Source organism: Coregonus lavaretus (genome assembly GCF_964263955.1).
Source record: "Coregonus lavaretus genome assembly, chromosome: 11".
NCBI classification, from domain to species: Eukaryota; Metazoa; Chordata; class Actinopteri; order Salmoniformes; family Salmonidae; genus Coregonus; species Coregonus lavaretus.
Genome location: NC_139998.1, coordinates 20,923,777 through 20,941,047, shown reverse-complemented (window position 1 = coordinate 20,941,047; position 17,271 = coordinate 20,923,777). Strand labels below are relative to the sequence as shown.

Below are 17,271 nucleotides of genomic sequence, written 5' to 3'. Positions count from 1 at the left end.
GATATAGTTGTCGTTTTACTGTGGATATAGATACTTTTGTACCTCTTGCCCCAAGCATCTTCACAAGGTCCTTTGCTGTTGTTCTGGGATTGATTTGCACTTTTTGCACCAAAGTACGTTCATCTCTAGGAGACAGAACGCGTCTCCTTCCTGAGTGGTATGACGGCTGCGTGGTCCCATGATGTTTATACTTGCGTACTATTGTTTGTACAGATGAACATTGTACCTTCAGGCGTTTGCAAATTGCTCCCAAGGATGAACCAGACTTGTGGAGGTCTATCATTTTATTTCCTGAGGTCTTGGCTGATTTCTTTTGATTTTCCCATGATGTCAAGCAAAGAGGCACTGAGTTTGAAGGTAGGCCTTGAACTACATCCACAGGTACACCTCCAATTGACTCAAATGATGTCAATTAGCCTATCAGAAGCTTCTAAAGCCATGACATAATTTTCTGGAATTTTCCAAGCTGTTTAAAGGCACAGTCAACTTAGTGTATGTAAACTTCTGACCCACTGGAATTGTGATACAGTGAATTGTAAGTGAAATAATCTGTCTGTCAACAATTGTTGGAAAAACTACTTGTGTCATGCACAAAGTAGATGTCCTAACCGACATGCCAAAACGATAGTTTGTTAACAAGAAATTTGTGGAGTGGTTGAAAAACAAGTTTTAATGACTCCAACCTAAGTGTATGTAAACTTCCGACTTCAACTTTTTTTTTTTTTTTGTAGGTAGGGGTAAAGTGACTAGGCAACAGGATAGATAAGACAGTAGCAGCAGTGTGTGTGGCTTCAGTATGCATGTTTTGGGCCTTCCTCTGACACTGCCTGGTATTGAGGTCTGACTACTTAAACTGAAATGTTTGGTATCAGACCAGCAGTATAGTATGCAGTATGCATTGATCACCTATAGAGGGTGCTGTGAGCCAACTATTCAACTACAGCTACACTGACAGATTTGCAGGCTCCGAGCAACTCATGACCAAGAATGAGTTGTGAATACACTTCATGACTGTTACTACTTACAAACCCTTAAAAATGATGTCTTATTGGTAGAATGTTCTAAGTTATCACATGTATTGTTCATTGCAATTTTGTAGAGCGCATTTCCCATGCTTAAAGCATTAAGAACACCTGCTCTTCCCACTGATCAGGTGAAAGCTATGATCCCTTATTACATTTACGTCATTTAGCAGACGCTCTTATCCAGAGCGACTTACAAATAGGTGCATTTATTGATGCCACTTGTTAAATCCACTTTAAATCAATGTAGATGAAAGGGAGGAGACAAGTTAAATAAGGACTTTTAAGTTGAGACAATTGAGAAATGGATTGTGTATGTGTGCCATTGAGGGTGAATGGGCAAGACAAAAGATTTGGGTTCCTTTGAACGGGGTATGGTGGTAGGTGCCAGGCGCGCTGATTGCAAGCCAAAAGGTGTCAAAAAAATGTCATTCACCCAAAATTGACACGAAACACAGGTCATCATTGTGAAGGATGCCGTGGTTTCACCACAGCAACTCTTTTATTAGCAAAAGAATGGAAATGAATCCACTAACGTCCCCATCCAATGGAAACAGAGGGGTGAGGTTAGGGGGATATGTAACCTGAAACCATTACAAATCATATCGTCATCATCATAACAGTGCACTTCCACCCATCCACCTCCCGTTGTCTATCTATGCACTTCATATCTATGATCCGGTCTGCTACAAGGCTGTAGTTGTCATCCTCTTTTCAAAGTTTCTTTAAAATGATTTGGTGTAGGAATGTTACAGCCCGAAACATCACCAACGACCTGACGTCGCGTTACATTTGAAGTTGTGTTTTTGGTCACTTTTCCAGAAACCAGATAGAGAAGGATGACAAGTAAAAATAAGAAAGTCCCTTTGTATTTATATCCACACACATTCAAACACATTCATGCATGCAAAGTCACACAGCCAAACACACAGCTGCACACATGCACTCACTCACACAAGCAAACAGTGATGCAGCAAAGGCACTCACACACAATCATGCACACAGCTCTCACAGTCGAGAGCAAGTTGTTCTTAAATTGGCCTATTCCATTATTTCCATGGACACTAATTCTCTAATGCCATCATAGTCACGGAAACCAAATATTGATATAATGTTGTTGTTTTTTTGGGGGGGGGGGGGGGGGGGGTGTATTCAATTATAACATCTACCATTTAGCCCCAAAAACTGCAACTAATTCACAAGTACCTACAAACAGAAGAAATTAGTGTCCATTCCAAGAAAGGAATGCAAAGGCCCCCCCCCTTTTAATTTTTTATAACTTGACTGGTTAAAACAAAAACAGTGAAAAACTCCAGCCATAGTGACAGTTGTACAAATATTTTACACAAACGTTTTTCTACATGGCATTTTAAAAACTTTTTGAGATGAACATAAGTTAAGAGGTTAAAATTGATGTTCTCTACAAAGTGCCCATCATCCGACCCCCTCCAGCCACAGACGTCCCCAAGAAAAGTCACTGAGCACACGCTGGCCACCACATTGCCTGTACAGAAAGAGGGTAAAACACAATGTTAAGAGAACACCTCTGATATACTAGGTGCCATGCCATACTGCCTAAGCAATCGTTTCAGACCTACACAACTGCGTCGGGCTAGGGGGGCTGATTTGGAATTGAGCATCTGTCCAGGCCTGACTCTAGAAAGTCTTATTACAAACTTTATTACTGTATGTAATTGCCTTTCAAGAACATTGAGTGTCTAACAACACGTTATAAGATATATCCATGTTCAGCCTACCCTAGAAGAGGCCACAGTCCTTCAGGTTGTTCTTGATGATGACGTCGGTGACTGCGTCAAAGACAAACTGCACGTTCTTGGTGTCGGTGGCGCAGGTGAAGTGGGTGTAGATCTCCTTGGTGTCCTTCCTCTTGTTCAGGTCCTCAAACTGACACTGGATGTAGGCTGCAGCCTCCTCGTACGTGTTGGAGCCTTGGAAAGTTGGGGCAAGGAGGAAGTGAGACAGAGACCGAGAGAGAGAGGGAGAAAGAGACATTCCCATAAGTTAGTTTAGGTATTTTAGGGATGACGGTGTCTGTTTTACCTTCACCATTGTGAGTTCCTGAGATGTTAAAGGCCCTATGCAGCCATTATATCCATTTCAAATCATTTCTGGGTAACAATGAAGTACCTTACTGTAATAGATTTCCATTTTTAAAAAAAAGGGCAAAATAGCTTGTTAGCAAAATATTTCTCAATTTTGTAGGACTGTCTGGAAGTGGTCTGAGTGGAAAACTGAAAACGATTAGTTACCGGAGTGTAACTCCAGTTCTATGAGTGGAGCGGAGCCCCATAGGGGAGCTCTGCTCCTATTGGTTTACCCACTGCCCTAAGGCAGCATCAGCCTGAGACAAAATTATGCACACACCTGCAGCCAATAGGAGTACAGGTGTCCCTATAAGAGGGGATGCCTCCCCTCAATCAGCCTCCCGAGATATTTATCTTCAGCGAGACTAGAGGGGGTCGGCAGGGCCTTAAGTCCTATGGGGCTCCGCTCCACTCATAGAACTGGAGTTACACTCCGGTAACTAATCGTTCTATATTGTGGAGCTCCGCCCCATAGGGGAGCTCTGCTCCTATTGGTTTAAGGCGGAGCGTAGAGCCCAACACTTCCCATCCAAATGAAAAGGTCAGGCCTAGCAATGGCTGCAACCAATTCCCGCAGTACTGCAACCATACAAGTGTCACAATATACTGCGTCATCGGTTAAAAACCCGCCCCACCTAGTCCAATGGCAACACCAATGACTAGTGGGCAGATCACCAGAATACAGGCCATACTAATCTGTACTAGCAGATAGATGGTACCCTAATATCCTGTCACAATCATACCGACCACTAATGGAATGACACAAAGTGTCACTCTACATTGTGTATACGGTAGGCCGCCTTACTCAATCAATGGAATCCCAGAGATTAGTGGGCAGATCCCAGAACATGATTTATACTAATCTGAACAAGCAGATAGATGACGTCACATTCCGTCAAATTGTCATGACCGGTCTAATAGTATCGTAACCCAGGTTACTACTATTATCCCTCATCATTCCGCCTCAACCCAGTGAATCACTGGTGGGCAGATCAATACATGCCCTCTACTGTACTGAACCTGTCAGTCAGGAGTCATGTCAAACATGATGTCCTTCTATCAGAAGCGGACCTGAAGGAGACCTGTCTCCACAGTCCTGCATTCCTCCCTCCTAGCTCAAGTTCTCCCTTCAGCTACGCTGAGTACAGACTGAGCCAAAGAGTTAGAAGACATATCCAAGAGATAGAAACGGATAAATGGAGACTGTGTTGACCATGACGCCGCTCTACATATATCCTCTACCCCTGTTCCTCTGAGAAGGGCAGTAGAAGCTGCTACTCCACGAGTGGAGTGAGCTCTGATACCCTGAGGCAATTGTCGCCCCGCTGCCTCATAAGCTGTCTCAATGCCCTCACAAAGCCAATGAGACAGACGCTGTTTCGAAAGTGGTCTACCTAGTGCAGCCGCACCGTGACACACAAACAGCTGAGGCGATGACCTAATCGCTGCTGTGCGCTCAACGTAACACGCCAAAGCGTGCACTGGGCACAGGCGATGGAGCCTTTCCTCACTCCTCTCCCTCTGAGGAGGGGGAGAGAAAGCCCACAGCTCCACGGTCTGTGATCTATATGAGCTCTTAATAACCTTCGGCACAAATGCCGGGTTAGGACGTAACACCGCTCTGCTCAGATCACCATTAATGGCCAGGCAGTCGGGTCTCGTCAAAAGAGCACACAAATCACTGACACGCTTAGCAGTAGTCAAAGCGAGCAACAGTGCCGTCTTCATAGACAGCATCTTGAGGGGTATTTGATTCAATGGCTCGAACGGCGACTTACATAGCGCTTCGAGTACCAAAGCCAAATCCCACTGAGGAAGCGTGGCTCTAGGCGTTGGCCTAAGCCGCCGCGTTCCCAATAAGAAACGTTTCACTAGAGGGTGGCTGAAGACATTGTCTCTGCCATACCCCTCGCCACAAGCTGAAATCGCCGCTGCAAACACCTTAATGGTGGCGGGCGATCGCTGCTTATCAAACATAAGCTGTAGGAAAGAGAGAACACTCTCAACCTGACAGCTCATGGGGTCTACACCTTGTGTGACACACCATCGTGAAAACACATTCCATCTCCTGGCATACATCCTAGAAGTGGAACTGGCACGTGCACCCTGTATGGTTCTGATCACTGCATCAGATAACCCACGGCGCTCTAGCCTGTCCCTCTCAGCAGCAAAGCCTTCAGTGGTTGGCAAATTATGGGCAACTGCCCTATCGAGCCCCCCGCCTGAGACAATGCGTCCCGTCGATGTGGAATTGGCCAAGGTGGCGCAATCAACATCTGACTCATCTCCGCAAACCAAGGAGCCCCTGGGCGATCGGGGGCTATCAATATCACTGACAGCCCTCCTGACCTCACCCTGGCTAACAGTGGGAGAATGCAGGACAGCGGAGGGAATGCATACAGAAGAACTCTCGGCCACGGGTGGTGCGCAATGGCGTCTCTTCCCAGTGGCGGTTCGTCCTGTTCCCTCAGAGAGAACCATAGGGGACATTGCGCGTTCCACCTCGGCTCTTCCGAATTGTTCCCAAATTTTTGAACAATGTCCGGGTGCAGACACCACTCGTCGTCTCGAGGACCCCCTCGCGACACGAGGTCTGCCCCTGCGTTCAAGTAGCCCGGAATGTGTGCTGCTCTCAATGAGCGAAGGTGCTCGTGAGCCCACAGCCACAATTCCTCTGCCGCCCGATGGAGAGCAGGAGACCCGACTCCTCCCTGGCGATTTATGTGGGCTACTGTGGTCCGGTTGTCTGACCAGACCAGCACATCGCGACCCCGAAGGGTAGACGCGAAGTGGGTCAGAACCAGTCGAACCGTTTCCAACTCTAAGAGGTTGATGTGGCGACTCGAAAGAGGCCACACACCTCCTATCGCTTGGGTCTGACATGTCCCTCCCCATCCAGTCAGAGAGGCATCTGTGAACACTGGAATGTAAGAGGACACTTTGCCTATCGGGACTCCGTGCGTGAGAACGCGCGGGTTTCTCCAATAGTTCAGATCTGCGGAACCACAGAGTGGGCTGACGACATGAGACCCAAGAGTGACATGATCGACAGCGCCGTCACCGTGTGATTCGGACGACACTTCCTCAGGGCTAGCAACAAGGCTACCCTTCGAGGGTCCGAAATTCGAGCCCTCATCATTACAGTGTCTAGCTGTATCCCCAGGTAGACAATCTGATGACTGGGCCAGGGCGCGCTCTTTTTCCAATTCACAGCGAACCCCAGACGTGTGAGATGAATCACTGTCTGTGTTGCGTGAGTGATCGCCAGCTCTGCTGACGGGGCGAGAACCAGTAGGTCGTCTAGGTAGGAAACTTCCTGTGACGCGGCTGTACCGGCACATGAAAGTACGCGTCCTTTAGGTCTATGCTTGTACAAAAGTCTCCCTTCTGGACACATTCCAGCAGACGTTTTGTCGTTAGCATTCGAAAGGGCCGTTTGGTTACGCTCTCGTTGAGAATGCGTAAATCCAATATCGGCCTCGTTCCCCCCGTCTTTTTGGGCACCAGGAAGTAGGGCGAATATAGCCCTTTGTTCCTTTGCTCCTGGGGAACTACTGTGACCGCCTCCTTCGCCAAAAGTTCCGTAATCTCTGAAACCAGAGCGGCCAATTTTTCGGGCGTTTTCATCACCGTCTCCACCACTCCCCTGAATGGGGGTGGGGTCCGATGGAATTGGAGGGCATAACCCTTCTGCAACGTCTGGTCTAGCCAGCGTGAGAGGGTACAGCTTCGCTGCCACTGCCAGCAATGCAGAGAAAGCGGGCGAGCGCGAAGCTGTGGTACATTCAGTAGGAAGGACCTGTATTCCTCTATGGCCCTTGCCGCCGCTGTTCTCCAACACTGAGGTGGTGGAACAGTCCAAGGTGGGCCTCCCCTGAAAGGGAGAGGAAACATCAGTGCGCTCTGAGAGAGGAGGGGCAGAGACATCGGTTAAACCCGTAACCGTCGTATTCCTGCCCTCCGTGAACGCAGCGCGGGTCTGAACTGCACTGACCGAGGCCACAGCCTGCGACAGGGCACCATCCCCAGCGAGCGATTGCGTCATCATCCCAGACTCTGGCTGTGACTGCAATTCGCTATTAGAGCCCCTCACTACAATACTCCTAGGAGTCTGTAATGTGAGGTCTCTGAGGTAACACAAGGCGGCGCCTTGATACCTTCTTAACCTTCACCTTCTGTGTGTGTTCAACTCTGCACCTCTGGTGGGTTGAGCTACACTCAGCGTGGTGAGCATTAGTGCGTTCTGTGAGAAACGGGGGCGCCGATACGTTGGTTATTCCCGTAACCGTAGTAATCAGGCCCTCCGTGAACGCAGCATGGGTCTGAATCGCACTAACAGAGACCTTAGTCTGCGATAGTGCGCCATCCCCAAATAGCGGCTGCGTCATCATGTCAGAGTCTGACCGAGACTGCTGCCTGCTATGTGAAGCACTTCTTATACTTGAAGTGTTATTTGTACCTACTCTGAGTGCCTGTTCAGCAACGCACCCTTGGTGGGCTGAACGGCGCTTAGAGTGGTAGGAAAGAGAGGGTGAGATATGAACGCTCTCGGACGTATTATGGAAAAGGGGCTCTTTTTTGACAAAGTCAGGTGGAGCCAACTCTTTATTGTACACATCACAAAAAGCATTATCATCATCACCCATCCCTTCAACCGAAGGGTGGGGGGGAACAGTGGCCACGTTCGAATCCGACGTGTCCTCCATCCGCTCCCCCGCGTCCCGTCATGTGCGCCTCCTCTTGTGGCCTCCCTTTGGGGGCCAGGTCGGCGCTCTCACCACTTCTCTCGCCGGCTGCAATGGGGCCACCGTGGCTGCTGGGGGGCTGGGCCCGCTCTCCTGCCTCCTGTGGCCGCCGGATGCGCCGCAGATCCCTGTCTACCCTGGGCGGCGGAAGTGGACGGTCTTTGTTGAGGTGCAGGGCCTAACCTCCCTGCCAGTGGCAGGTGTCTGGCCAGCTGCTTGTTCTCCTCGTCCAATCTCAAAAACCTCTGTCGCCTCTTTGACGGCAACTCCGAAGAGCCAGTCGTCAGAGAGGGGGGCGTTAAAGAGGGACGTCCTGTCTGCCTCTTTCATGGTCGTCAGAGACAACCAGAGGTGTCGCTCCGCGACCACCGAAGTGGCCATGGACCTCCCCGAGCAGACGGCCGATGCCGGTGTTAGGTGCAGGATGGCGCCAGAGATTCTGGACGCTTCCTCCACCTCCTCTGGTGCCAGCTCAGTCTTACCCGTGGTTAAACGGGACAGAGCGGCTGCCAAGAGGGCAATGTTATTGGCTGCTGCTACAGCCTGGGCTCCCAAATTGAAGGACTTCTCTAACAGCTGTGCTGTGAGACGGTCCTTCTGAGATGGCAGAGTGGCCTTCTTGGAAGAGGGCCAGGGACTCGAACCCGGTACGAGATACGCCGCCATGGCGCTCTCTAACCTGGGGATTCCTCTCGCTGGGCCCTGGAACCTTCCCTCCACTCTAGTGAATGGGAGGTACGATTTAGCCGGCGAACGCGCCGCTAAGGGTGCCTCCCATGAGCCCTCGACGTACTTGGCCAACGAAGGCATGGCTGGAGCCAGTGGCTCTGCCGCTCTCCTTGGCCTGGAATAAGGGCCGCCCTCCATTAAATCAACCTCCGGTGCGGAGGGAATAGGGGGCAGCGCTATATCCAGCCGTCTGGCAGCTCTCTCAATGAGACCGGGAAAATCCGACCTCAGAGAAGCTGCGGCGAAGGACAGGGCTTCTGATTTCTCAGAACCCGTGTCGTCATCACCATAGGAACTGCAAGCCCTCTCACTAACCAAAGGAAAGGGGGGCTTGAACGTATGAGGGACGGGGTCAGACTGTTCCATTGGAATGCCTGCCTCCTCCTCATAGTCCCCATCATCTCCAGAATCTGCGCCGTCAGATGACGCCTCTGAAGCAGAGGCTAAAATTGACAACACATCTTCTAGAGGGATATCCTCCCTAAAAAAACGCCCAGCGCTGCTTCCTCTCCCTTATAGAAAGGAGGGCGCAGGAGGCGCAGTTAGAGGGACTGATGACGCCCTCTCTGGCATGCTGAGACCCCAAACACACGAAACATAAGTCCTGGGAGTCACCAGCCGCCTTGGAGGAGCATCTGCATTGAGCTCTGAAAAGAGCTTTTGAGGGTGGAAAATCTCCTGGTGTGCTCATTTCTATGGACGACGTCGATGAACTGGAAATTGACGGCGTATCTCGTCCTGAGTCTTTCTTTGTGTCTTCTTGGCTTCTCCAGTCTAGTCCAGTCGCTGAAGATAAAGGGAGGCTGATTGAGGGGAGGCATCCCCTCTTATAGGGACACCTGTACTCCTATTGGCTGCAGGTGTGTGCATAATTTTGTCTCAGGCTGATGCTGCCTTAGGGCAGTGGGTAAACCAATAGGAGCACAGCTCCCCTATGGGGCGGAGCTCCACGATATAGAACTAGCGGTTATTGGCAGAGGTTTGGAACTCTTATTGGTCTATTAAAACAATTTAGCACATGGTGATGTCACCATGGAAAGCCGAAACTTCCGCCCATGCAAACCTGCTGATTAGAAGGTCCTGTGTAGATAGTTGCTGGTTGAAAATTCAAATCAGGAAATAACACTGAACAAATGTTTTTACACTTAAAGTGATAGTTTCATCAGCTGTTGTACAATATGATATAAAACACAGGAAAAACAGAATTGACTGCAGGTGTTGAGAGATCTGATAATCTTCACAACGCGACTGCAATTAAGACGACCTGGAACACGCTGTGCGATCAGCCTGAGCAAGGCTTAGCACGGTATCACTAAAATGTGGGATTCAAGATGATTTGTAGAGTAGCTGATAGTGATGTGTGTGTGTCTCTTACCTGCGTACTCCGGGTAACAGATAGTGAGAGGACTCTTTTGGATCTTCTCCTCGAACAGATCCTTCTTGTTAAGGAAGAGGATGATGGAGGTGTCTGTGAACCACTTGTTGTTGCAGATGGAGTCAAACAGCTTCATGCTCTCATGCATCCGGTTCTGAGGGACAATAAGACAACCACACAATGCTTTTAGTTACACATGTCCATCGGTCCCATTATAGCCTGGTCCCAGATCTGTTTGAGCGGTCTTGCCATGAGAATGACCATCGTATTGGCAAGACCGCACAAGGAGATCTGGGACCAGGCAGGCTAGTCACATTATCCCAAGAAAGGAAATTAATCTGTTTGTGGGTACCACACCATACAAGTTTGTTCTTTGAAATAAACCGTTTTTAAAAATGCATATAACATATTTCACAAGTGTTGCTATCGTTCTGATGACGTCGTTGTCTTCCTGACGCAATAGGGGCAGAAAATGTGAAACTGAATCTGTGGATAAATGAATAATAATAATAATAATTGGTCATTTAGCAGACGCTCTTATCCAGAGCGACTTACAGGAGCAATTAGGGTTAAGTGCCTTGCTCAAGGGCACATCGACAGATTTTTCACCTAGTCTGCTCGGGGATTAGAACCAGCAACCTTTCGGTTACTGGCACAACGCTCTTAACCACTAAGCTACCTGCCGCCCTAAATGAACACTTGTTTCATACGAGAAAGAACGAAAGATGACTGAGGGATGACAGTAAATGAGACGAGAAAGAGAAGGATGACTGAAGCGTGAGTGAGAGTCGAGGAGGGGGATGAACAAAGGATGAGAATGAACAAGGTATAAGGATTACAGAGGGAGTGTGGGAGCGCAATATCGATGACTGATGAGCAAGGGCTGAGTGAGAGGGATGAGTCTCACCATCTCCTCGTCCTCGGCCAGCACCAGGTCGTAGTCACTGAGCGCCACACAGAAGATGATGGCGGTGACTCCCTCAAAACAGTGGATCCACTTCTTCCTCTCAGACCTCTGACCCCCCACGTCAAACATCCTGGGGAGAAAATACACATACTGACTGTTAGTATCCCTGTGCAAACGCACAAAAAACTAAACTCAAAGTATTTTCAAACAGCTCTACATTAAAACATTTTGCAATCTCCCACAAACCATCACACTCCTCATGAACACTACAGCTAGTAAACTTCAGCCCTGAACTGAACCCTCTGTAGACAAGAGGGTGTCATCAGCTGGCTTAAGGCATCAGCATGCTTCCCAGCTGAAACAGTTCGGAAGAGTTTGTGCAAATATTATGACAACATTTTGTGACGTTTCTGTTTGTTTTGGACTTCGGTAAGGACTTTTTCGGCTGTTCGGGCACACAGAATTTTTTCTCAAGGCCAGTAGAAGTTCGGGAGCCGAAGTCTACGCCCCTTGTCTGTGATTGGTCAACTGTAGGGATTCTTCAATAAAGTCTTTGTTGTCATTCAACGAGAGACTAGTCGTTTTCATGCACATTTTTTCATTGAGAAATACTGCACCAATCAGCTTAGATGTAAAATTGCGCGACTAAGATCTCCTTGACAAAAATGTCAAAATTAATGACAGATTTCACGAGTTATCTTAGATTAATTCTGACAGCATCTCAAAATAGACAAACAGTACATTATGCTGTTTTTTTCTAGTTTTTAAGGGAGTTTGCGAGCACACTTATTCGGTTCGCCTAGCCGCCAGCCGAACTGAAGCATGCAGACGCCTTTTGGCCTGTTGAGAGACCCTTATGGCGCATTTCCAAACAGGATTTACCCCAGTGTTTTACCCAAAAGGCTCAGGCTTTTCTGTTTCCATCTACGCGGGCCGGCACACGTGTCTCACTGGGCCATGGCGGCGGCAGCGGACCTGCTCTCACTTGGGGCCAAAGCCAGGCCACTGGTTCTTTTACATAACAATGGCTAACTGAACTTTAACACCTTCTCACAAAGCAACTGTTTTGATTATGCAGAGGTTGTTGATGCTGCTCTTCACAAGTCCTCACTGCCAGCCCTAGCTATGGAAACACAATTTCCCTTGTATAACGTAAGGGTGTATACACTAGTGTTAACACTGGTGTTAGTCGAAAAGCAGCACTAGAGTGGGTACAGCTGTTTAAGGATGTTGTTTCAGACACACTATTGAGATGCACCCTTAGAGTGGGTACACAGGAGACTGTCTCACTTGAAGTGGAGATCTTTGAAGGTGAAATGAGTCTCCACGATGCCGGTGGTCTTCACCCTGGTCCTCAGCACGTCCTGCTGGGTGGGCACGTATGCTCCGTGGGCTATCCTGTCCAGGTCATTCAGATAACTGAGAGAGAATGATGGATAGGGAGGTCAGTGTTAACGGTTTGTTGAATGTTGCAGTTGTGTGAAGGAGGTTAGTGTACTCTCTGAAGCAGGACTGTGTGTGTGTTACTCACTAGGCGGCTGAGTCGTTGAGCTGGTACTCTCGTGAGCGGCCGAAGCAGGCCTGGACCCCCCTGTCCTTCCAGAGGCGCTGGATGACTCCGGCCAGCTCACCGGTCATGAAGCCCTCCTCTGCCGATCCCGCCAGCACAAACAGCTGACGAGCATCATCCTGGTGGGGGACAGGAGACACAACCAACGGTTAGGAGGCAGAAGCAGTAAGGTAGGGTTTATTCAGACATCCTCCCTATCGTTTTAAACCTAAGATGCCTTGCAGACCCTCTGGTAACCTTTCTGGGTGAAGTTGCGCTATATTGTTTACGTCCACCCATCAACATCTTCCATCTATGAAATAACACCAATTTGTATATTTTTTAGGTCAGGGCTAGGGGTTGCGCTGGGAATTACTTTTCTTCACCTCTCCATTAAAACTACCATCAACCCTCCCCGTGCTTCTTACAGCCAAACCCTATCCCCTGCCATTTGACCTCATTGACTAACCACCTCCACCACTCCTGAACTCCCAGGCACAGATCTAAGATCAGCTTGCCCTCACCAAAACCTAACCTCAACTATAAGGAGTTAAAAAGCACAAAACTGCTCTTGGATCAGTGTCTAGAGCTCCCAGTGTCCTACTCCACTCACCGCTCTGGCTGATTCGGCGAAGTCGATCTTGAGGCGCCCCATGGCTCTGATGATGGCGATGATTGACTGGATCGTGTTGCTGTACACCACCGCCTTGTACTGCTTACACTCCTCCTCTGAATAGCCCGCCTCATGGATGATCCTGGGAGAAAGAGTGAGGAGAATGGGAAAGTAGAGTGGAGGAGCAGGATAGCAGGAGAAAGAAAGCATGAATAAACAACTAGGCCTATTGCCTGTTATTCAAATGTGTTATGGAATGACATTGGATAGATTGATACATAGAAAGTTACATGATCATTTCACCTAAAGTAAACATTTCCGTAAACTATTTAGATAACGAGAAACTTACTTCATCTGTTTGACAATGGTACTCTTTCCTGACTCCCCAGCACCTGATAGAGACGGACAGAGAGGGAAAGAGAAGGGAGGAGGCCAATTAATGAGTGATAGACATTACACATTATCCATTCATTCATGGCTGTTTTGACTTGAGCTATTGGGCTGGATCCTAATTTGAGATCCACACACGTAGGCCTAACTCACATTTTGCACAAACTTACAGTCCAGAGACTGAGACTGAGTAGCTAATAGCTATTCAGCATTGGGAAACCAAGTGTCTGATCTGCCCAAACAGGAGAGTTAGCCAGGCCTTAGTTTAATTGGATTAATCAACTGGATCCTCCTACCAATGAGATTATAGCTCTGGCGTGCCAAAGATTTAGCAACCCGCATTATACTCGCTCAGACCAACTGGTTGTGTACACCATCCACAGAGTCACATCAACTTTGGCAAAGATTGATATGAGTAGGATTGTCACGATAACAGCATTTTACAAACGATACCAGGTCAAGTATCATGATATTGAGTAGCATCGCGATACCACAGTAAAAAAATAAAGATTTACACTTCTACTCAATGCAACACATTGATTTTAACTTCACACTGTTCAGTGTATAATAGAATACTGTATAGAATGGCTGATTTGCTAACATTTGCAAAGGCCTACCTGTGATTTGGCTGGAGGAATGGGAGGGAGAAATATACATCAGTGGAGGCTGCTCAAGGGAGGACGGCTCATAATAACGGTTGGAACAGCGCAAATGGAATGGCGCAAATGGAATGGCATCAAACATAGAAACCATGTGTTTGATACCCTTCCACCTATTCCGCTCCAGCCATTACCACGAGCGCATACTCCCCAATTAAGGTACCACCAACCTCCTGTGATATACATGCATAAATGATATGCATGTCATTGTGTCAGTAAGGGGAAAACACTGCATGAAACCTTTACTCTTCCGTTAACAGACACACACAGTCTCCCTCACGCTCATACACACGACTTTCTCTCTCCCACAAACACACATTGCACCTTTTCTAAACGTTAGCCACCAAACAGAATTTAAGGAACACCAGAAAGAAATAGATTTTAGGCCTATATGAATCCTACCTTTTGAAGCACATCTCATGAGTAGCAGAGCCTTCTCCTTTCTTCCTGTGCCAATCAAATTTGCCTAAACCTAGTGTCAAGTTACCAGGTTGTTAGCTAGCTAGGTAACATGACTGAACGTTGTTCGTTATCAAACCAATAATTAGCTCAATTTTCCCTCTCTGACACTCAGTGTCTGCATGACAGTGAACTTGCAAAGTCCACTCAGACTGATCGGTGCTCTTGGTAATAACAAGCGATGAAATTATACAATGTATCAACATTGCTCTCTTTGAGCTCTGCTCCAATGTCTAACAGAAGAATCAGAGTCTGCATCCCCGCTCGCCATCACAGCTAAATTATATTTAAAAAAACTGAAGGTGGAATAGATGCGTGAAGAGTGGACGGAGAGAAACAGGTGAGTCAGGCGCTACATGGTCATTCCGTCGCATTGTCCGTGCAGCATTTAGGGTGCATTCATACTTATTGTGCTTCGCCGAGCAGTGCAGAGCTATTGTGAAGTCAGTCAGTTTGTGTTTATACAGGACCTCCCGCCCTCACCTACTGTCAACCAATCATGTCAATGCGGAGTGCTTAATCTACACACAATATGCCATAAATGACAAAGCAAAAACAGGTTTAGAAATGTTTGCTAATTAATTAAAATAAGAAACTGAAATATCACATTTACATAAGTATTCAGACCCTTTACTCAGTACTTTGTTGAAGCACCTTTGGCAGCGATTACAGCCTGGAGTCTTGGGTATGATGAGTTTTTCCCATTGTTCTCTGCAGATCCTCTCAAGCTTTGTCAGGTTGGATGGGGAGCGTTGCTGCACAGCTATTTTCAGGTCTCTCCAGAGATGTTCGATCGGGTTCAAGTCCGGGCTCTGGCTGGGCCACTCAAGGACATTGAGACTTCTCCCAAAGCCACTCCTGCGTCGTCTTGGCTGTGTGCGTAGGGTCGTTGTCCTGTTGGAAGGTGAACCTTCGCCCCAGTCTGAGGTCCTGAGCACTCGAGCAGGTTATCGTCAAGGATATCTCTGTACTTTGCTCCGTTCATCTTTCCCTCGATCCTGACTAGTCTCCCAGTCCCTGCCGCTGAAAAACATCCCCACAGCATGATGCTGCCACCACCATGCTTCACCATAGAGATGGTGCCAGGTTTCCTCCAGATGTGACGCTTGGCATTTAGGACAAAGAGTTCAACTTGGTTTCATCAGACCAGAGGATCTTGTTTCTCATGGTCTGAGAGTCCTTTAGGTGCCTTTTGGCAAACTCCAAGTGGGTTGTCATGTGCCTTTTACTGAGGGGTGGCTTCCGCCTGGCCACTCTACCATAAAGGCCTGATTGGTGGAGTGCTGCAAAGATGGTTGTCCTTCTGGAAGGTTCTCCCATCTCCACAGAGGAACTCTGGAGCTCTGTCAGAGTGACCATCGGGTTCTTGGTCACCTCCCTGATCAAGGCCCTTCTCCCCCGATTGCTCAGTTTGGCTGGGTGGCCAGCTCTAGGAAGAGTCTTGGTGGTTCCAAACTTCTTCCATTTAAGAATAATGGAGGCCCCTGTGTTTTTGGGGACCTTCAATGCTGCAGACATTTTTTTGGTACCCTTCCCCAGATCTGTGCCTCGACACAATCCTGTCTCGGAGCTCTATGGACAATTCCTTCGCCCTCATGGCTTGGTTTTTGCTCTGACATGCACTGTCAACTGTGGGACCTTATATAGACAGGTGTGTGCCTTTCCAAATCATGTCCAATCAATTGAATTTACCACAGGTGGACTCCAATCAAGTTGTTACAACATCATCAAGGATGATTAATGGAAACAGGACGCACCTGAGCTCAATTTCGAGCCTCATAGCAAAGGATCTGAATAGTTATGTAAATAAGGCATCAGTTTTTTATTTATTAATACATATGCACAAATGTCTAACAACCTGTTTTCACTTTGTCATTATGGGGTATTGTGTGTAGATTGATGAGGACATTTTTATTTATTTAAATCAATTTTAGAATAAGGCTGTAACGTAACACATTTTGGGAAAAGGGAAGGGGTCTGAATACTTTCCGAATTTACTGTAAGCCCTATGCGCGTCGCACAGAGCAGGGCTCGAGATTTAGGTCGATTTTTGCCAGTGGCACACCGGGCCAGTGCCAACTGAAAGCTACTGGCCCGAATGAAAAGAAATACTGATCCGGCTCAAGATCTGACAGGGAAGCGAATGATGCAGGTATAATTTCAATAGCAGGTGATTTTATATTTAATTTGCGGGCTGAGCAAGTAGCCTATATAGGGTAAATACAGATATTGGCAAGTCAAATTACAGGACTTTATATTTAATTGTTGTAACTGCCTATAGAAAAAAAACTCCTCCAAATGTATTTAAAAAAAAGTATGCATTACCACTAAGAAGGCAATTTTTAAGATGCTTCCAAATGGTATTATGCATTGCCATTCACATTATTTTGCCATTCAAAGAAACATAAACGTGGGCATTGCCTTACTAAATAGACAGCATGCTCCCGACACAAACACACTATTAAAGTTTGTCCACTTCGTAGCTAGTCAGTCTCGCCATTTGAAAATGTTGAGTTATTGAGGGGTTAATGTATCATGTTCTATTACGAGAAAGTTACCTCAAAAAAAAAAAATTTGGTTTATTTTTGGTAAATTTTATCATCATGATTTATTTAAAACAGTAAATTGTGAACCAAAAGCTAAACGTGACCAGGTAAAAAATAAATAAAATAATAATAATTCAACCTTGCAACCAATAAAAACAATGTGTCAAACGAT

At 47.3% G+C, this 17,271-nt stretch overlaps 1 protein-coding gene across 3 annotated transcripts in view; it reads right to left on the bottom strand.

Moving 5' to 3' along the window:
• Positions 1–1,484: 1,484 nt before the first annotated feature.
• Positions 1,485–17,271, bottom strand: part of LOC311137624 (guanine nucleotide-binding protein G(i) subunit alpha-1-like) — a 24,125-nt gene continuing 8,338 nt past the window's right edge. For all 3 annotated transcript variants that reach the window (XM_084172128.1, XM_084172129.1, XM_084172130.1), the window contains exons 2-9: positions 13,395–13,437; positions 13,046–13,187; positions 12,415–12,572; positions 12,174–12,302; positions 10,884–11,013; positions 9,977–10,130; positions 2,780–2,971; positions 1,485–2,526 (exon numbers count right to left, since the gene is read on the bottom strand). In XM_084172128.1, the coding sequence (XP_084028254.1) occupies positions 2,781–2,971; positions 9,977–10,130; positions 10,884–11,013; positions 12,174–12,302; positions 12,415–12,572; positions 13,046–13,187; positions 13,395–13,437 (947 nt within the window). In that variant the 3' untranslated portion in view covers positions 1,485–2,526; position 2,780. The remainder of the gene's footprint in view (positions 2,527–2,779; positions 2,972–9,976; positions 10,131–10,883; positions 11,014–12,173; positions 12,303–12,414; positions 12,573–13,045; positions 13,188–13,394; positions 13,438–17,271) is intronic.